The 20,060-nt window shown below is 53.5% G+C and overlaps 1 protein-coding gene across 3 annotated transcripts; it reads left to right on the top strand.

Annotated features, from left to right (window-relative positions):
• Positions 1 to 3: 3 nt before the first annotated feature.
• On the top strand, positions 4 to 19,120 carry CTNS (cystinosin, lysosomal cystine transporter). Of its 3 annotated transcripts, XM_073797622.1 has the most exons (13): positions 13 to 154; positions 1,577 to 1,832; positions 2,918 to 2,997; positions 6,950 to 7,028; positions 8,214 to 8,298; positions 12,705 to 12,808; positions 12,926 to 13,057; positions 13,975 to 14,074; positions 14,165 to 14,284; positions 15,347 to 15,517; positions 17,294 to 17,411; positions 17,672 to 17,786; positions 18,153 to 19,120. In XM_073797622.1, the coding sequence occupies exons 2-13, from the start codon at positions 1,786 to 1,788 to the stop codon at positions 18,199 to 18,201; spliced, it is 1,200 nt and encodes a 399-aa protein (XP_073653723.1). In that variant the 5' UTR covers positions 13 to 154; positions 1,577 to 1,785; the 3' UTR covers positions 18,202 to 19,120. The 3 variants fall into 3 exon arrangements, with proteins under 3 accessions (XP_033703879.1, XP_073653723.1, XP_073653725.1); XM_033847988.2 differs by lacking the exon at positions 1,577 to 1,832 and having other exon boundaries at positions 4 to 154; XM_073797624.1 differs by lacking the exon at positions 17,672 to 17,786.
• Positions 19,121 to 20,060: the final 940 nt, after the last annotated feature.

Below are 20,060 nucleotides of genomic sequence, written 5' to 3'. Positions count from 1 at the left end.
CGCGCCGAGACCTGTACTCCGCGGATCAGGTGGCTCGAGTCAGGTGACTTCTGGTCCGCCCCACACTAAGTCAAGCCGGCCGGAGGAAGCTGGTACAGTCCGAAGCGGCTCCTGCGTCCCGTCTGGTCGGTCCCCTGAGCCTAGAGGACCTCAGGTGAGAGCCGACGCGGCCCCGACAGCCTCCCCGCCTCGTCTCCCAGGCGGACCCCCTGAGGCCTAGAGACTGGCACAGCAAGTCAGTTGGGCAGCCTGCCGCGCATCCAGCCTCCCTCAGCCGCGCCAGGGTTCCTTCCCCGGCCGCTAGCCCCGGCCTCGAGGCACCGGACAGCACCCGGGTTGAAGGGCTCGGGTGGTAGTGAGTGGAGGCAGGGGACACCGGGCTGCCGAGGTGGTGTGGGAGGCTCTGTTCCAGTGCAGGTTAGCGTCCCTTCCCCGCTTTCTGCTTAGTTGCTGCCTGAATCTGGGTCGCAGAGTTTGCAGATTGCTTGGCAGAGGGGAGACACTGAGAGGACCACGTCAGGAACTCCTTTTGGGGTGCTGAGCGCCGGGCTGGGCTACGGGGGAGTGGGCAGGACGAGACCCGGTCCCGCCCTCCGGGCCTTTCAAGCTGGAGGAAGGGAGGACTACTGGGCCCTGCCTTTTTCAACAATGTTGAGGAAAATTACAACCTAGGCTTTGTGAGAGCCTGCTAAGGGCCCTAGGCAACAGCTGTATTTACTTTACATCATTGTTTCTCATCCTTTTTTTCTTACCAACCCCTTCCCCTTGAAATTTTAATACTGCTGATAAAAGGACCACGAATCGTGCCTAACGTGTCATTTCATTTAAGTCCTATGATTTAGTTCCCACTGTCCCTGTTTTCACTTTAGGAAATTGGAGCTTGAGGAGGTTAAGCAGCACCCCAGAGTCACACAGCTAATAACTGGGGAGCTCAGGTTCAAACCTGTACAGTCACTCCCCAGGGCAGACATTCCTTGCCACTATGTTTTCCTTCTCCAAGTGAAGAAGATCCAGGGAGTTCCAGGTTGTACAAAAGGTGACAGGATTAACCGGATACCTGACCAAGTGGAGCTACCACAGGAAACCCCTGACCCCAGGTTTCCCCTGGGAGGGGATTGGGAGTGGGAGGCTTCTTGAAGCAGGTGGCATCTGAGCGAGGCCTAGAATATATCAATAGAACTTACACAGGAAGAGCAGCATGTCAGACAGAGCCCATTGTGGTGAAATTCTCCATTTCTACCTCATAGCATTCACAAAACACTAGTTTTTGTGTATAATTATAGTTTTTAATATTTTATTTATTTATGCACGCATGCATGCTGTGCCAGGTCTTAGTTGCGGCACGCAGGATCTTTAGTTGCGGCATGCGGACTCTTAGTTGCGGCATGCATGCGGAATCTGGTTCCCCTGCCAGGGGTCAAACCCGGGCCCCCTGCATTGGGAGTGCGCAGTCTTACCCACTGGACCACTAGGGAAGTCCCTGGGTATAATTTTAACCTGATCTTTTTCAGACATTGTAATCGACCACATATCTCTTAAGTTCATTTTATATCTGTCCTAATGTGTTTCTTCCAAGGTGTGTCAGCGTCTAGGACCAGGGAACTTCTGCTGTCCAAGAGTTTGAGTTTCTCAGTCTACATTCCAATCCTGTGGAATGAGAGAGGAGCCAGTTAGGTCTGATTCCGTGCCTGAGTTCTCAAGGAAAACCCAGACTCTGCCCTGGGGAACAAACTGAATCCTGAGCTTGAGGACATCAGCAAGTGTGAAGAGCAGAGAGTGGCAAGAATGAGAGGGGAGTCATTCCACATACACAGGAGAGCAATTTCCCGCAGGTCAGGGTACAGAAAGCAGAGGGGCAGAGAGCACGGGGATACAGCGGCAAGGGCAAGGCCTCCAGAGGAGGCCAGAGAGTGGGGAGATGGGTGCCGGTGGGTGGGAAAGCTCCTGAGATAAGACCCAATGATCGGCGGAGCTGCAGCAGGCAGAGAGGCCCCTGGAGGAGACGGAGGGGCAATGGAGGTCAGGCAGGCTGAAGCAGTCAGGGAGACTTTTTCGAGGAAGGGGAGTATCAGGAGGGTTCTTGAGGCCTTTTGGGGAAACTGAAACCAGAGAGGGGGGCAGGGATGTTTCCACACAGACCTCTCATGGCTCTCCAACAGTCCACAGGAATCCCCAGAGGCTGTCACAGGTGGCGGGGCAGAGCACTGTACACTGAAGCAGCATGCGGAAGCCAAGTTGTAGATATTTAAGCTCACCTGCCCCATCTTGACCCTTGGTTCACCTGTTGTGCGTGGGGGTTATGGGTACGCAGTAACCCATCTCCTTCACTTAACCAATGAGCTGCCACGGGGCTGATCTGAGGCTTGTCCCACACTGGGTCCCCTTTGTGAATGATCCCCGCCGGTCCCAGAGAAGTGACACTTGTTAAACGAAAATGTCCTAATCAAGGGTCGGTTGGTGGCATTAACCCATAGACGCTTATCCCAGGACAGGAAATGAAGTTAATTTCCTTAAGGTTTATAGGTTCACAAAGTCAAATATCTGACCACAGTTTTAATATCTTCTGGAAAAAAGAACCCCCAGCCAATAAGGCTGCATTCTTTCTTTCTGTTTACTAGGTTGCACAAAGCAGTTGAAGAGGGAAAAATTCAGCATTTGTCCACTTCCTCAGGGTGGGACCTTACACAACCCACTTAGCCTCTCTGAGCCCATTTCTCCACATGTCAAAGAAAGATAAGTCCTCCCTGGGGTCCCCTTCTCCAAGCTGGTGATACAAAGCCCATTGAAGTCACAGGTGTGAAGTGGAAGTCCTTTAGGAACTGTCCTTGCCATGGTTCCAGGTGGCTTATTGTCCACTTGTTGCTGAGCTGATCCAACTTTAACCTGAACTTCTCTTGCTGTTTGTTTTTCTTTCTAGTTCATTGAAATCGAGGAACATGATAAGGAGGTGGCTGGTTATTTTTAGCCTTTTTCCCCTGAAGCTCATAGAGAAATGTGGTAAGTTGAGAAATGGATAAAGAGGGAAATGGAGTAAGTAGCCTGACTTGCTTGCTGCCAAAAGTTCAGGACCATCCAGCTTGCATGTGTCTGCCTGCCCCTTGGCCAGATGGGCACCCAGTGAGTGGAGCAGACCGAGGTCTGGAGTCCAGGAGTTTTACAGGGAGCCAGATGGTTCCACAGATAATTAGCCTTCTGCCCTGGGGTCCCTATTCCCATTTCTGTATCACCAACATCAAACTGTGGAGCTCTGAAAATCTGGGATAATATCTGTAGAGAAGAGCTTGTGTTCCCACCCTGTAGACCTCAAAGAAGGGAGTTATGGGTCCTGGGAGATGCTGCAGAAGCAGGTGAGGTGGCCACCTTGTTGCACCTGGTTCTACCAAGCGGTAGACACCTGAGGAGCCTGCCCGGCATCGCCTGGTATGATGAGAAAGCTCTTCCCTTAGACAGGGACCGAGGAACCAGAGTGAAGCAGGGCTAGGGGCCTCACAGAATTCAGGCTGGTTGTCGAAAAACACGTCAGGGTTTGTGCATCCTTGTGAGGCTTGACCTTCAGAGCAGGGCCCTTAGAGGCCTGTATCATTCCATCGATTCTCCACTGCACAAACATTGCTGAAATTCCTTCCACGAAAAGCTGCGTAGAGCCTCCATGGACACCAGGCCCATTATTTTGATCATCTGGCTGTTGTCAAAAATCAAATACATCTTGGGAATTCCCTGGCAGTCCAGTGGTTAGGACTCGATGATTTCACTGCCAAGGGCCCGGGTTCAATCCCTGGTCAGGGAACTAAGATCCCACAAGCCTTGCAGCACAGCCAAAAACAAATCAAATACATCTTAAAACCCCCAGCTAAAGTTTCCAAATTAACCTTATACGAACCGTGCAAACCCTTGCCAAAGCTCCCCAGGAGCCATGCGCAGTGGGTGCCCTGCTCCAATTATTTGGCCTCTTGAGCCTCTGAGAAAACACAGGTCATCTGATCAGCTCTTCCAGGTTTGTTAAACAATCAGTCATGTCACCTTGTAGTCACACCTTGCGGGTAAGCAATTTCCGAGAAAGAAGAGGTTTCTTCCAAGAAAGAAAGAACACCATGGAGTCCAGTGTTCTTCCATACGAATGCCAGAGCCCCACTCCAGACCTGCCGGATCATATTGTCTGGGACTAAGGCCCCAAAGTGTGTACATGAGCCTTGGCCCGCTTTAAATAAAGCTCCTAATGCATTGCCCTAGGAAAGAAGAACAAATCCAACTGCCACCACTCGATCATACAGAGGGCTGACTTAGGCCCAGAGAGGGTAGAAGTCTCTCCCAAACTTGTCTCTGCTTTCGGGAGTGGTGTTAGAGGACCAATGATGAGATCATTTGCCTTCGGAGTTTTTTGCCCCTGACTTCTTTGGGTGGAATCTTGAGGTGCTGCCACCTAGTGGCAAGGACCTGCGCTCTGGACCAGGCTGGCCTAGGTTTAAATCTTGCCTCTACCGTTTCTGAGCTGTGTGAGCAGGACACTTGCCCTCATGGGTTTCTCCACTTTCTTCTATCCGAAATAGGGATCACGTTGCCCGTCTCTCACTGTTATAGTAATTTGAGAATGGGAGTTCACAGTACAGCAGAGTGGCTGGCGTGTGGTGGGAGGCATAGTGGGAGATGTGCCAATAAGGATTAGTTTTTAAATGCAGAGACTCTCCTTGGGGGAACCTTCAGGTAGTCTCACCAAGACTCACTTGGTTATTCGGATGTGGTGTCCAGAGACTCCTGCCCTGGGGCAAACTTTAAAACATGCTTTCCCAGGATATGATATGATGCCAGCTTCCTAACTGCCTCCCATCTTGGGCTAAAAAATGTCCTGCAGGGTTTACATGATGATAAGAATAGTCACCAGCAATTAGTTCGCACTCAGGCTGTGTGGAAATTGCATCACAGACGTCACCACGCTTTATCTTCACAGTGCCCCTGGGAGGGAGGGAGTGCTGTGCTCTCCATTTCACAGGTGAGGAAATGGAGGCTCAGGGAGGTTAAGTACGTTACTCTCGGTCACAGCTAGGAAGTGACAGAGCCAGGAGGGAACTGTGTGACCCAGAGCCCAGTCTCTCAGCTGCTGAGCGCTGCCATCTTCCTTGGGGCTAAGTGAGGGGAAGTGGTTGAACCCTGACCTGTTTCTCTGAGAGCTCACAACCTCCTCTTTTAAAATGCAAAGTCTGGAAGAGTTAAGGCCATGCGGATCTCCCACTCACCCTGACCACAGTCCCAGCAGAGCCCCAAGGGACCCAGAATGCGGGTGGCTACCTGGCATCACTTTCAGTATCCCTGTCCTGGGCAGGGTCTTGCTTATCTGATGTGGTCCTCAGGCTCTAGGTAGAAAGTAACAGCAGGGACCTTTAAGTCCTCCTACCTCAGCTGTGCAGCCCAGAACAGAGCCTCGGGCTGGTATGAGAGAGGTGAGTGTGAACAAGGAGGGGCAGAGCTGCCTCCAGGCCCCAAAGATACACCTAAGGAGGGGGTGGTGGGTGGGGACCATCCTACTCTGCTCTGAGCAGCTTGGCCTCCCAGGGGCCAGGGTGGGGACTGCAACTGACTGTGGGAATCAGCTTGGAGACTTGCAGGCATGGGCCAGAGCCTGCATCTGCATCCACCTGCAGGCCAGCCTGGACAAGGCGGCTCAGGTGGGGTCTGAGAGGTCCCGGGTCACAGAGCCAGGCCCCGGAGTGCAAGTTTCAGGCTGGCAGGTTCCCTTGGAGGAGATGAGGTTACTCTCCACCCCCCCTCCCCCACTCCCACCGAGGTGTCCGGACAGAGGAAGAGAAACTACTAGGGAGGAGGACTGAGAAGGGGCTCAGACAGTGGAGGTTGAATTAGGGAACTTTTAAGTTTCCTTCCAACCTGAGCATCTAAAATTTCAGTTCTTCGTCTCTGCCTTTGAGGGGTCTGGGGAGACCTGGAGGGAGAGGGAGACCTGGGCCCCACCTGTATCCACTGCCCACACAAGGACCATCTTCATCAAACTGAGCACCTGCTTTCCCCTGTGGACCCCCTTCCCAGCCCCGTCTATGTTCATGATCACACCTTAGGCTGCGAAGGCCCTCAGGTGAGGGAGGTGAAGTAGACGCGTGCCTGGGGCATTGGGAACACCTTGGGTGCCGGGGCCGCCCAAAGAACATACGAAGAGGTCAGAGAGAAGCTAATTCACTCCTGGTCTGTGGCCAAGCTGCCCTGGAGTGTTTGGCTTCCCAAACCTGCTTCCTCCCTCACCCCCGAGGCCTCTCTGTCTACCTCCTGAGTTAGCATCTTAATGCCAAGAAGAAATCTCCCATAGTGAAACTGTGTACTGTTCACCAGTCTCTCCCGCATCCCCAGCAGAGTCAGCCTCCAGAAGGGGATCAATGAATGGGGTGAGCTGGGTTTGTACAGGAGCCCAAAGGCGGTTCTTTAGAAACAGGTTAGCTGGGCCCCAGGTGTCTCTCTGAGACTACAGAACGGGACAGGACCAGTTATGCAGGGCCAGTTTAGCTCCATGAACAGAGGAAGCCATTGTGCTTTCCATCTGAAGAGGTGGTTTAAGCCCACATGTTCCAGTCCCAGATTGTGGCTTGATTTCCTTTGGGCCAGTTGCGCCAAAAACCGGGACCAGTTTTGGGGCTCCATGGTTTCTATTTCTGGGTGACTCCTACAGACCCTCAGAGCTCATCGGTGGGAGAGGAGGAAGCTACAGCATCTCCTCCTCAGGCCTGTGTCTCCCTCTATTTCTGGCAGCAGGAGGGGAGAGAGCATAACAAGGACATTTCCAGTCCCATCACTTACTTAGCCCCTCAGAATCTCAGAGTCTGCCTAGGGGATAGAGGTGGTTATAAATCAGACTTCGCAAGTTCAAGTGTCAGGAGCCCTCCTCCCAGCGTCTCAGTGGGCCTGAGTTCTCTGACCTCATGACTCATGCCACTGATTTGGGTCATTCCAGAGTCCACGGTCAACTTCTCTGTTCCTCCCACCGTGAAGCTGGAAAATGGAAGCTCCACCAACGTCAGCATCTCCCTCCCGTAAGTTCCCAGGCCCAGCTTTGTCCTCAGCCCAGCTCGTTCGCCCCACAGCTGGGTCAGGGCTGACCCCCGGCTCAGTCTGTTCATATTTTAAGTGTGATGCCCTTGCCTCTTCACTTTAAGACGAACCAGGGAAAGAAAGGCAGCGGCCCTAGGCTGCAGACCGAGGTCCCAAAGTCTCTCTCTCCCCAACCGCTGAATCCTTGCTTCCAGCGGGAGGAGGATGACACGTGAGCCTTTTCCCCAGCTGAGGAGAGTCCTTGAGTGACCAGCAGTTGATGCCAGACTTCCAAGTAGTCCTTTCCAAGGTTCGAAATATTTGAAGAGAGCCCTGGAGGTTGGGGGCGAGGAGCTAGGTCGCTTGGCAGTGCTTCTGAGATCACATCCAACTGCATCTGCATTGGGTGGATCCCACTGTGCAGCGCTCCTGCTGAGGCTTGTCTGAGAGTCTCTCTAGCTGCCCTCTGCTGGTTCCTGCACGAGGGTGCCGACCTAGTCCAGACCGTGCCAGGAGCTTACCTCCTCTGTATCCTTCCCTGCTTTGTCCAACTCTTGCCTCCCAGCCATGAGGATTCCCCAAGATGAAGATCTGGGAAGATTTTTTTTCTCTTTACCCTTCTCCCTTTTCCTCACCTCTCCCGGGATGTCTGATCTCAAACCAAAGCTTTGGGACCAAGGCTCCCTAACAGACCCGCATTCCATCCCCAGATCCTGCCATTTCTGCACATCGACACCTTGTGAATCTGACACATCACCCCCTCAGCACAACTCTCCCCTCTGCAGAATCCTTAAGCGGCTTTCCACCGCCTTTCAAATTAACTCCAGGCCTCTAAGCCCAGACTTGAGGTCCCTATGGGCTGCTCCCACTCAGACATATCTCACTGCTTTCTGGGGTTGCTGCTCCCTGCCACCTGACCCTTCTCAGAAGCCTTTCCCACCAGAGCAGATGCCACGGTCCTGTCGGCCTCTGGACACCTCATGTGGCATTCACAGCCAGTTTCCCACCTTCTCGTGTTCTCACTGGCCACAGGGACCCCACCTCTCAACCCCCCCAGGGCCAGGCACATAGCAGTGCCTCACCCTAATTGCTTGAGAAATGACAGGCCTGCTGTGAAATCCAGAGAGCTGGTTGAGATCTCACAGAGTACAGCTTCTCAGCAGTAACCAGACTCTTGTCCTCCACAGGCGTCCTTTAAATGCAACCTTGGTGATCACTTTTGAAATCACATTTCGTTCAAAAAACATTACTATCCTTCAGCTCCCTGATGAAGTAAGTAATGAATCATAACTGATGGGCAGAAAACTACTGGATAACAAAACACATTTTAACTAAGTGCTTGTGTAAATAGGCCACCTTGTTTTTATACCATGGGCTGCCCCTGTCCTATTATTCTAGAAATCTCAGATTTGGGCTTTGTTAGTCTCTTTGAGGATGGGCTTTTTATGCTATGCAGATGGAATTAGGAAGGTGATGGTAAGAAATCTGAGGCAGAAATGGTTCTGAGAATGTAGAAGAAATTCTTAAGATGGTTTTTTAAGACGTTGCTGCTAAAAGAGCATCGACAGACTAGGAGCATTGTCTCTGCTTTAAAATCTTTTCTTTTCTTTTCTTTTTTTTTTTTTTTTTTTTTTTGCTGTACGCAGGCCTCTCGCTGTTGTGGCCTCTCGCGTTGCGGAGCACAGGCTCCGGACGCACAGCCTCAGTGGCCATGGCTCACGGGTCCAGCCGCTCCGCGGCATGTGGGATCCTCCCGGACCGGGGCACGAACCCGCGTCCCCTGCATCGGCAGGCGGACTCTTAACCACTGCACCACCAGGGAAGCCCCTATTTTCTTTTTAATTGAAGTATAGCTGATTTACAATGTTATGTTAGTTTCAGGTGTACAGCAAAGTGATTCAGTTATACATACACATATGTATATATATTCTTTTATGTATATATTCTTTTTCAGATTCTTTTCCCTTATAGGTTCTTACAAAATACTGAATGTAATTCCCTGTGTTACACAGTAGGTCCTTGTTGGTTATCTATTTTATATATAATAGTGTGTATATGTTAATCCCAAACTCCTAATTTATCCCTCCCCGCTAAAACTTTTTAGAAATGCCCTATCCCAGACCTACTGATTAAAAATCTGCATATAAGCAAGATTCCCCAGATGATTTGGGTCCACATTAAAGTTTGCAAAGCACTGTTCTGAGATCCCATTGGATGAGTGTTATTTCCAAAAACCAGTGCCAGAGGCCCAGAGGCTGTCTGATATAATAGTGATGACTATTTATAGTCTTTATACATTTATCTGTTAATACATACCCTGCTTCCACCTTACCAAGGTTTTGAGCCAATTACCAGTCAACCTGATTTTAAAACAAATCAGTAGGGGGAAAAAAGAAACCAGACAAGATGAACACAGGGATGAAATTGATAGCCGTGAGGCTCAGCATGAGGCCCTGTGTGGTCCTAGAAATGAGCTGCAAATCAGCTCTGAGCCTCCTAGCAAGCAAACAGTATTGACTCATGATCAGATAAAGAGCGTCTACCTAAAGGACCTGAGTGAGAGGGGAGTCTCATCTCATAGACAGGGCCATTTCCCACAACTTCCCCCTCCTGCCCTGGGATATGAGGCCTGCTGCAGGGTAAGAAAAGCCGTTGGTTCTAAGAGCAGGTTGTGGTATTTAGCCCTCAGAAGTCTGGCTTGATCCACAGATCAAATTTAGACTCTGAGGAAAGGACGCTGATCACTTAGTTTAAGGGCCAAACATCTAAGGGAAAGATTAATCTTTTAAAAATAAGTGAGGGCTTCCCTGGTGGCACAGTGGTTGAGAGTCCGCCTGCTGATGCAGGGGACACGGGTTCGTGCCCCGGTCCGGGAAGATCTCATATGCCGCAGAGCGGCTGGGCCCGTGAGCCATGGCCGCTGAGCCTGCGCGTCTGGAGCCTGTGCTCCGCAACGGGAGAGGCCACAACAGTGAGAGGCCCGCGTACCGCAAAAAAAATAATAATAAAATAAAAAATTTAAATAAATAAATAAATAAAAATAAGTGAAAATCAAGCATAACATTAAGCCAAAAAAAAAAAAAAAAAAAAAAGCCTGGACTGTATGATTAAAGTGCAAACACAGACAAAGCAAATCTATGGTGTTAGAAGAGTGGTTTCCCGACCAGTTTGCAAAGCAGAAATAGAGACACACATGTAGAGAACAAACATGGACACCAAGGGGGGAAAGTGGGGGCGGGGGTGGGGGGATGAATTGCAATTGACATGTACACACTAATATGTATAAAATAGATAACTAATAAGAACTCCTGTACAAATAAATAAATAAAAAACTCCTATAGTAAAAAAAAAAAAAAAAATAGTAGTTTCCTTTTGGGATCAGCGGTGACCAAAAGGGAACAGAACACAGCTTCTGGGGTCTGGAAACGTTCCATTTCTTGATCTGGGTGCTGGGTGCACTTTTCTGCACTTATGTTATAGTTCATTTTTTTCTTAAGAATTTAATTTTATTTATTTGTTTATTTATTTTTGGCTGCGTTGGGTCTTCACTGCTGTGCACAGGCTTTCCCTAGTTGTGGTGAGCGGGGGCTACTCTTCGTTGTGGTGTGCGGGCTTCTCATTGCGGTGGCTTCTCTTGTTGTGGAGCACGGGCTCTAGGCACGTGGGCTTCAGTAGTTGTGGTGCGCGGGCTCTAGAGCGCAGGCTCAGTACTTGCGGTGAACGGCCTTAGTTGCTCCATGGCATGTGGGACTTCCCGGACCAAGGTTTGAACCCGTGTCCCCCGCATTAGCAGGTTCTTAACCACTACGCCACCAGGGAAGTCCCTAGTTCAATTTTTTTATTTTTATTTTTTTTAGCGTAATGGTGGCAGATCCATTTGTAGAATGACCTATCTGGGCACCAACCCACTCTTCCAGGCTTATGCCTCCTTGACCCATCCCTTTCTCTAACTACTCCTGTCTACTCCCTGTGCTTTTGGAAACCACTGGGTAGAACTTGGGGGTCAGGCAGGCGGTCTAGGAGCCTGCGCTGTGAACCACAGGTGAGGTACATCACCCCAACACATCTCAGTTTCCTCATCTGTGGACAGAAGGTTAATAATGTCTCCTTGACAGGGCTGTGAGGATTAAAAGCAGTAGCAAGTATGAAATGTCTAGGATTGCAGCTGGCTCACAGAAAGAAAGCGCTCAGAAAAAAGATAGCAATAAATTTTGCTGTGGACCTAAAACTGCTCTAAAAGATAAAGTTTATTGATTAAAAAAATTAAAAGCAGGACTTCCCTGGTGGCGCAGTGGTTAGGAATCCACCTGCCAATGCAGGGGACACAGGTTCGAGCCCTGGTCCGAGAAGATCCCACATGCCACGGAGCAACTAAGCCCACGTGCCACAACTACTGAAGCCTGCACGCCTAGAACCCGTGCTCTGCAACAAGAGAAGCCACCACAGTGAGAAGGCCGTCGACACAACTAGAGAAAGCCCACGTCCAGCAACGAAGACCCAACGCAGCCAAAAATAAAAATTAATTAATAAAAAAATTAAAAGCAGTTGTTATGATTTCATTCTGCCTTGTATCAGTTAATTTCCAATTGGAAGATTTTCCTCTTACCTAGTTCTACAAGGGACCTGATGGCCACTTAGAAATATGCAAACAACAGTTGCCAGGAAAATCTGCTAAAAATAAGAACAAATGAGGATGGGAAAGTAAAAGAGCCAAGAGTAGTACATGTCATGAAGACGTAGCTCACGAGACATTGGCCACGAACTGGATCCCAGGCTTTGCAGCAGCCACTTACACCGTTTCAATTGTCCTGCCAAAGCCCCCTGATTTCTGGGGATAAGAGCAGAAAGACAGTGTTCAAGGGTCCCTGAAGAAGCCACTGCCATCCAGTGAGCCGCATCCTCACGGTGCCCACAACATGGCTGGAAGGCGGGGCCTGAAGCGTCATCCAGGGAACAAAGAGATGGGGGACAGTGTGGTTCAGTAAAGGTATCATCCCACTCCCTGCCACACTCGGGATTTGAGAGCATCAGGAAGCATGATTGGGAGGTCAGAAGTTGCAGGTAGGCCTCCAAGTACTGTTTCTTGGAGCAGAGCTTTCTATGAATATTGGGCAGAAATGAGGGTAAGGATGTTCTCCCTGCCGGGCGTCTGGTGTGTGCACCTCTTCTGTTTGTCGCTTGGCAGCCAGGCTGGGCGTGGGGCAGACATCCCTCTGTGGATCTGGAAGAGCCGTCCGTAGTAACGGAAGTAGAGGTAATAGCAGTCATCGTAGGGTAGTAGTGACGGTAACCACTTCACAGCTTGCTGCGTGTCAGGCTCGGTGCCGTAAGCTTTATGGACATTATGTCGTTCAGAGCAGCCCTGTAAGGTAGACACTTGTGTTCCCCTTTTACAGATAAGCAAACCGAGATCAGAGCTCAAATAGCTTGCCCGAGATCGAATGGCTAGTGAGACGAAGAGGGCCCTCCCACCATCCCTCAGAGATAAGCCAGGGGAGTCTGACGCTGATGTATGGGGGTTCCAGCTGGCCGATTAGTCCAACATTTCTCCCTACTGTTAGGAAGCTCCTAGAAGGCAGGGGCTGTGTGTGACCTGTCCCTCCATTCCCTAGTGCATGGCCTGGAGCTGGGGTCCCAATAACTACGGGGCGCTGGACCTGATTCAGTTTTCCTAACAGGTTGTGGTCCCTCCCGGCGTGACAAATTCCTCTTTTCAAGTGACGTCTCAAAATGTTGGACAAGTTACCACTTATCTGCACGGAAATCACTCCAACCAGACCAGGTAGGCTGGCCTCTGGCCGTGTGGGCCCTAAATGATGAGAAGGGGGATGGTGCTGGCACGTGGGGTTTCCTCCGGAAGTCCAGCCCCAGCTCATCCTGGTCCCCACATTCTCTCCAGCCCAAGGATACTCTTCTCCGTGATCCACAGCAATGTCGTCAGCATCATAAACCAGGTGATCGGCTGGATCTACTTTGTGGCCTGGTCCGTCTCCTTCTACCCGCAGGGGATCGCCAACTGGAGGCGGAAGAGGTAACCCACGGAGCTTCACGTGCAGCTTCACCTGGGGCCGGCAGGATGGGTGTTCCAACGAGGCTGTGGGCAGCCTGGGTTCTGACTTACCCCTCTGCTCTTCTTTTTTCCTGTCCTTTCTTAAAAGTGGTCTGATGTGAAAGTTCTAAGCGCCTGTGTAGGACTTGCAGTGCTGGGCATTTGGTCTCTTGTGCAATTCAGGCCCTCCCTGTGAAAGCAACAAAATGGGGCTTCTCAGTGGAAGTGGAGAAGGGGCTGGGTGGGAGGAGCCCACCTGAATCTGCTGGGCTCCTGGTCCACGGAGCCCTGGAGGAATTAGTGTCAAGTTGTGCCCCTGTGCAGGAGTTGGATCCTTCGGCCTCAGAGACGAAAACCGGCCCACCTTGATTTTAAAGACAAGGGCCCAGGGCTTCCCTGGTGGCGCAGTGGTTGAGAGTCCGCCTGCCGATGCAGGGGACACGGGTTCGTGCCCCAGTCCGGGAGGATCCCACGTGCCGTGGAGCGGCTGGGCCCGTGAGCCATGGCCGCTGGGCCTGTGCCTCCAGAGCCTGTGCTCCGCAACGGGAGAGGCCACAACAGTGAGAGGCCTGCGTACCGCAAAAAAAGACAAGGGCCCAGGCGTCATGCACCAAGGACACCTAGGCCACCAAGGAACGTGGGCCTCTGAGGGGCTGCTGAGCTGGGAACCAGGGAGGGGGGCGCTTCCTCTCTGCAGGAAGCCTCCAGACAATCCCAGGAGGGTGGGGTTCGGTGGCATTGGGGGTGGCATGGAAAGGGACCTGAGGACTGTGCTCTCCTTGAGGGAGCCAGGCCCTCCTTCCTGTGTGCTGGGAGCTCTGTCCCCTCCAGCCCCCGGCAGCCCCCAGTCTCACCCCCTGCTCTGCTTTGTCTCCCCGTCCCCCCGCCCCCCTCCTCAGTGTCGTGGGTCTGAGCTTTGACTTCGTGGCCCTGAACCTGATGGGCTTCGTGGCCTACAGCGTGTTCAACATCGGCCTCTTCTGGGTGCCCTCCATCAAGGTACAGCCCTGCTCACCCCCGCAGCCCAGTCCAAGCTGTCCGGTGGTCTGGCCACCCCTCACCCCCCAGCTTCTCCCCACTCCCAAACAGGAGCAGTTTCTCCTCAAATACCCCAATGGCGTGAACCCCGTGGACATTAATGACGTCTTCTTCAGCCTGCACGCGGTCGCCCTCACCCTGGTTATCGTGGTGCAGTGCTTCCTGTACGAGGTGAGCAGTGACCCTGGCACCCGCCGCAGCCTGCGCTGCCCAGGCCAACACCCGGCAGCACCTGCTGCCCATACCTGCCGTTTTACAGGAGACATGGAAACCCCCAGAAGGGAAATGTGTCCGTTCACTCACATCTGCTGGCCTATTATCCAGACCCCATTGCTGGGCACAGGGAACACCCCGTAAGCCCAAGTCCTCAGGCCGCCCCAGGTCTGGGGTGAGGGACACAGACAGAGACAGTGATGACCCAGCAGGCTGAGAGCTGAGCGGGCAGGGAGAGCACAGGTAGCTCGTGGGCCCCACGACTCAGCCAGGGAGGAGGGGGAAAGAGGGCACTGAGTTGTGGTCCGAGGGATGAGTGAAGTTCCCATGGCGATGCGGAAGAGGGCCAGGGTGGGGCACTCCAGCCGGCGGACAGAACTGTGAAGGCCAGGGAGCAGCGAGAGGGACTGTGAGCAGATGGGGTGGCCAGGGTGGCGGTGGAGGGAGCAGGAGAGGCCCTGGGGGGCTCTGGGGGCCGGGCTGAGGAGCCCGGGCACGGCTGTGCTGCTGGAGGGCCGTCTGCTGTCTCAGCAGGGAAGGACGTCGTGAGTTAGTGCGTATTTCAGGGCATCGCTGATGCTACTGTTTCCTTTCACTTCCCTGTGGGTGCACCACTTCCCTTGGGGAGTTCTCTTCCCACACACAAGGCCGGCCAGAGCTGCTTGGCCCCCACCTTCACGAATCTTCTAGGTTTTCTTACCCTTTGCTGAGAAGGTTAGATGAGGGAGGCCTGCTTTTGGGAAAGAGATTCCAGAGCCAATCAGGCTCCCTGGGGTCATGGAAGGAGCCTGGGCCGAGATGAGGTGCCAGGCCTCCAGCGTGATGGGGGCCATGTCCCTAGCACCCTTCACTCCTGGTGGGCTCTGAGAGGGACCCCGCTCTGCAACATGGGAACAGGAAGCAAACGGGCTCTTCAGGTCCAAGAGGAGGGAACCAGAGACCCTGATAGTGACAAGGTGCAGTTGGTGCTGGGCTCTCTGCACCCCGCCCATCCCTTCCCCTGCCCTGTCTCATCCTCAGCGAGGCAACCAGCGGGTGTCCTGGCTGGCCGTCGGCTTCCTCGTGCTCTCCTGGCTCTTCACATTCATCACCCTGATCATGGCCGCGGTCAGGGCCACCACGTGGCTGCAGTTTCTCTTCTGCTTCTCCTACATCAAGCTGGCAGTGACGCTGGTCAAGTATTTTCCACAGGTACCTCCAGGGTCTGCCCGCCTTTTCCACAGGTACCTCCAGGGTCTGGCCGTTAGCGTGAGAGGGATGAGACACAGACCCTGGACCCGGCTCCCTTGGGGCAGCTTCTGGCCGGGGTGAGATGTGGATGGAAAGCTACAGGGAGGAGGCCGGCAAGCCCAGCAGGAGTGGGGCCTCACAGAAAACCGGCTGTGACCAGTACCTGCTCTTCCCAGGGGCCGGGAATCCCACGGGGAAGTCAGTGGCCGCTTCTTTGACTCATGCTCAGCTCTGAGAGTCAAGGGTTGTGCAAGTCACTCCCATCTCTCTCCAGCCCCACCTTTCTAATGACTTCAGCTTTGCCCCCCCACCCTACCACCACCACCCATTACCACCAACTGATGACCCTGATGGGCCACAGCAGGGTACCAGGAAGATGAGGTGTGGGGGGGAACCCGCCACCATTCAGGGTCCTCGTTGTGAGCCCTCAGCACCCTCCCTCGAGCACTCAAACAGTCCTCTTCAGAGCTGGGTCAGACACAGCCTAAGAGTCAAACACAGCTTGCCCCACAGGCGGAATGGCCCGGGAGAGGGTCAGGTGTAGAAGAACTGCTAACTGCAGGCTGAATCTAGGCCCTTGCCTTTAACTCGCCTTCCCAGCACAGGGAACCTTGTGTTCCGTGGGCCCAGGAAGGAGAGCATTTTGGCCAGGGTCAGGGCCAGTACCCTGGAGGGCATGGAAACAGAGCCATCCGCTTAAGGATGAGCAGGACTCCGTTCTGTGGACAAGAGAGAAGGGGTGCTCCAGGCCGGGGCAGCCTGCACAAAGGCACAGGCACAGAAGACCCTGCCGGCGGAGCACTGTGAAGCTAGGAAGGCAGGACCAGGTCCCAGGGCGCTTGGGAAGGTGGCTTCAGAGTCGGGGGATGGTTTTGGGGGAAGTGGGGCCTCAGTCCCTGAGCGTGGGGAGGCTTGGGCCTGGGAAACCTGGGAGGCAGGAGCCCCAGTTAGAGATGTTTGGAACCGTCCAGGACTGGAGAGGTGGCAGCAAATACAGAAGAGGGTGGGAGAGGGCAAAGAAGGGGAACTGACAGGTGGCTAACTGGGAGAAGACCACTACAGAGGCCAAGCCGTCCCCCCGGGTGGTGGGAAGGGAGGTCAACGGTCAGAGAAGCCCAGAGGGCACTGGCAGCAGGAAGAGGGGCGATGTGCAAGTGGGCTGGACCTGGGAAGCCCGAGGTGGAGGCCCTAGAGCCCAACCAGGGCTGAGGAGGGAGTTAAGTCCACTCTGCAGATGGGGAGACTAAGGCTGGGAGAACTCAAGTCACTCTGCAAGGGTAACATAGCTCCTCCGATGGTGGAGCTGGGATTCCAAACCAGGCCATCAGACTCCCAGGCCATGTTCATAAGCTCAACATGAATCCAGTCCAGGCTGAGTTTGGGGAGACTCTCCATTTGAAGGTGAGTAGAAAAATCAGAGTTGCTGGGAAGCCAGGATAAGGAGGGCTGAAGAAGATGGAGAGGCAGCAGCTCCCCATCCCTCTGCCGGAGTTTGGGAGGTGCAAGGGAAGGAGGAGGAGGGCTGTTTGCTGAGCACGCAGAGGAGACCCCAGGACCCGCCCAAACCGTGCCCTCAGTCGAGGCTTGTCGGAGCCCAAAGGTCACTGTTTTTGGAGCTGAGGTCCAAGCGCATGGAGTGGGAGGAATGAGAGCCGCTCTTGTTTGGAGCGCGGTCACGAGGTGCAGGAGGCCGCCACTCAGCCCCCTCACCGCCCTCCATCTGTCTGTCCGGCCCAGGCCTACTTGAACTTTTACTACAAAAGCACCGAGGGCTGGAGCATTGGCAACGTGCTTCTGGACTTCACTGGGGGCAGCTTCAGCCTCCTGCAGATGTTCCTCCAATCCTACAACAACGGTGAGTCAGCCGGCAGGCAGCTAGAGGCACAGGGCGGGGCCAGGCTTCCTGGAAACCACCCCTCCCCCATGCGGGGAATCCTAGCCAGTCCCAGCCCCCAAGGTGAGGCTTACCTCCGGCTTTGGCAGCTAGAGGATTTGTGGTTTCCTGGGCAGATGGGCACCCCGCCCCCCCACCCCCACAGCCCCACGTGCTCCAGCTGCTTCAGGGGCTGCCAACCTAAAACCAAAACCAATCCCATCCCTTCTGGCTGCTAACAGACCAGTGGACGCTGATCTTTGGAGACCCGACCAAGTTTGGCCTCGGCATCTTCTCCATCTTCTTCGATGTTGTCTTCTTCATCCAGCATTTCTGCTTGTACAGAAAGAAACCAGGGTATGACCAGCTGAACTAGCTCCCAGGGACCCAGCGGAAACAGCCCAGGCCCTGGGCCCTGGTGGGCAAGTTTCCACTAGGAAGGCTGAAAAAGCCGTCTGGAGTGCCGGGCTGGCTCCATGTGGAGAAGCACTCTTCCTCAGGGCCAAACTCCTTGAACTTGAACCAGCCTGCTTTCGTCCAGGACTCTTACAGGCCAGGGAGGAACCTACCTCTGGGATAGGCACCTGACTGTGTGCCGAGATTAATGGCCAGACCACTGGCGGCCCCTCCCAGACTCCCCAGAGGTCTCAGCCCCTCCCAGGCTTTGCTGGCCAGGCATCTGGCCCTCTTGCATCTTGATGCTGCATCTCTATTTTCTTCAAGGCTTCAGGCAGCACGCAGGGCTTCTGGCAGCCGTCCCAGGCAGGATTGAGCACTGAGCTTGGAGCCAAAGGCCTGGCCCCAAGCAACGAGTGTTTCTGGAAGCAGCTTGAAGGACTGACCTTGCAGCTGGGAGAGCCAAGGGTGCTTTGCTGCCACTGCTGTGTTCAGAGACCAAGCAGCCAGGTGCCGTGGCCAACAGACCTGAGGTGCTGGTGCTGGTGGCAGGGGGGCTAGGACTTTGGGGTTAGGCCTTGGGTACCTCCTCTGAAGGCTGCATTCTCTGAGCGCTCACTGTCCTGACACTCAATTCTACGTAAACCCACTTTCACGACTGCAATCACAGGTGGCCCAGGCCAGGCTCTGGTAAAGAAACAGTATTTCTGAGCCTTGAGGTACCCAACAGATTGGTTCAGAACCAGGCTCACATCCAACACTCTCTGGATCCTTATCACACTAACGACCCTTTTGGATTTTTCAAAGGGATGTTTTGGAAGTGAGTGGCTTACTTTCTTCTGCTGCTGCCTATCTCCACTTACCCATAGTCAGGCCCCAAGCCCCTCCAACTGCTCCTTACCCTGAGTCTGGAGTACAGGACACACACACACACCAGTCTGTGCCTTAGGCGCCTGTTAGACTTGCCACGTGGTGAAAACAGCTCCCCTAACGGGGAGGGCAGGCCCCCTTCCCTCCCCAGACCCCTACCTGAGACTCACCAATTTGTGGCTATTCAGGAGCCTCAGATAAGGACTTAAGACCAACTTACACAATCCTTATGGGCCCCACCTGATCCCAAAGCCCCTCCTTTCCCACTCCAAGCAGTTGTCCTTCCTTTGGAGGAGGGGAGGGGAGGGTCCCAGGACGTGCCTTGTACATGCCATGAGCTTGTCAGTCCACTCTCGTAGTTGTTAACCACGAGATCAACATGAGGGGCTTCTGTCCTTAATTAAACCTGATTCATTTCCTCTGCACACTGAGCATTTGCCAGATGCAGGAGGCAGGGGTGTTGGCTTCAGAACCAAGTCCTTGGGGCTTAGGGAGACAGCCTCAGTCACTCGTGTAAGGAAATGTGTGGGATTTTGAAGTTTGCTGATTCCAAGGTGGCTGCGTGCCGACCCGGCATTTCATCAGGGGAGCTCTGTTGGGTGGCACAAGATGCTTACCTGCTCAGGGCCAGGTAGGTCCCGCAGGGACCCTGTCTGCATTACCAAGGGCATGGCACTCAGGCTGTGGTTGTGAGCACGGGTTGGATGAGGTCTTTAAGGGCACGTGGGGGAAGGGTGGGGGAGGAAGTCTTCCAGATCGTCTAGCCAGGTATAAGTATCAAAGAACTTAGGATCTTGTTTCCCTAAAGCAGAAACTGCAGCCTGACCAAGCCCACACGCCTGTTTTATTTGGTCCACCCAGTCTGTGATTGGGTACCACACTTTAAAGGTGGGAGATTGCAAAAATCTGACTTGGCAGTGCTAGGTGGGTCCATGAGTGGCAACAATTCCCAGAGCTGGTAATGCAGCCAGTGCTGGGCCAAGCAAAGGCCTCAGTGCTCCCCAGCTCCCCCCATCTCCTCAGGTCACAGCCCCTGGAAACATTTGGGGCTGCATCTCTGGCTGTGCTAAACTGAATGCTCTTAAGAGTCTTAGTGGGTGGATGTTCTCCCTTGGTGTCCATGAGGTCCCTCCCCAATAGGAGCTGAGGCTAGGTTACGCAAGGGAAGTTGGGGGTTCCTGGCCCAGTTCCAGTGAAGGTACTCCCAGACGTTCCCACGCGGGCGGCCCTGGGCAAGCACAGCGTCAGCGGCCTTGGGGATAGTTGGGCTTTGTCCAGAGCAGCAGGGGCCAAGTCAGCCAGCCTCACAACCAAAGCTCTCTCACAATTCACCCCCAAATATCCCTACCTCATGTCTCAGCAAAG

This window comes from Tursiops truncatus, chromosome 20, assembly GCF_011762595.2.
Source record: "Tursiops truncatus isolate mTurTru1 chromosome 20, mTurTru1.mat.Y, whole genome shotgun sequence".
NCBI classification, from domain to species: Eukaryota; Metazoa; Chordata; class Mammalia; order Artiodactyla; family Delphinidae; genus Tursiops; species Tursiops truncatus.
The sequence above is the reverse complement of the archived record's forward strand: the minus strand, read 5'-3'. Positions and strand labels throughout refer to the sequence as shown.

Coding starts and splice junctions, on each gene's coding strand:
- CTNS (XM_073797622.1), top strand. CDS start 1,786: ATGAGAGGGGAGTCATTCCACATACACAGGAGAGCAATTTCCCGCAG. Junction 15,518..17,293: donor TGGTCAAGTATTTTCCACAG/GTACCTCCAGGG, acceptor TGTCCGGCCCAG/GCCTACTTGAACTTTTACTA. Junction 17,787..18,152: donor TTGTACAGAAAGAAACCAGG/GTATGACCAGCT, acceptor ATTTTCTTCAAG/GCTTCAGGCAGCACGCAGGG.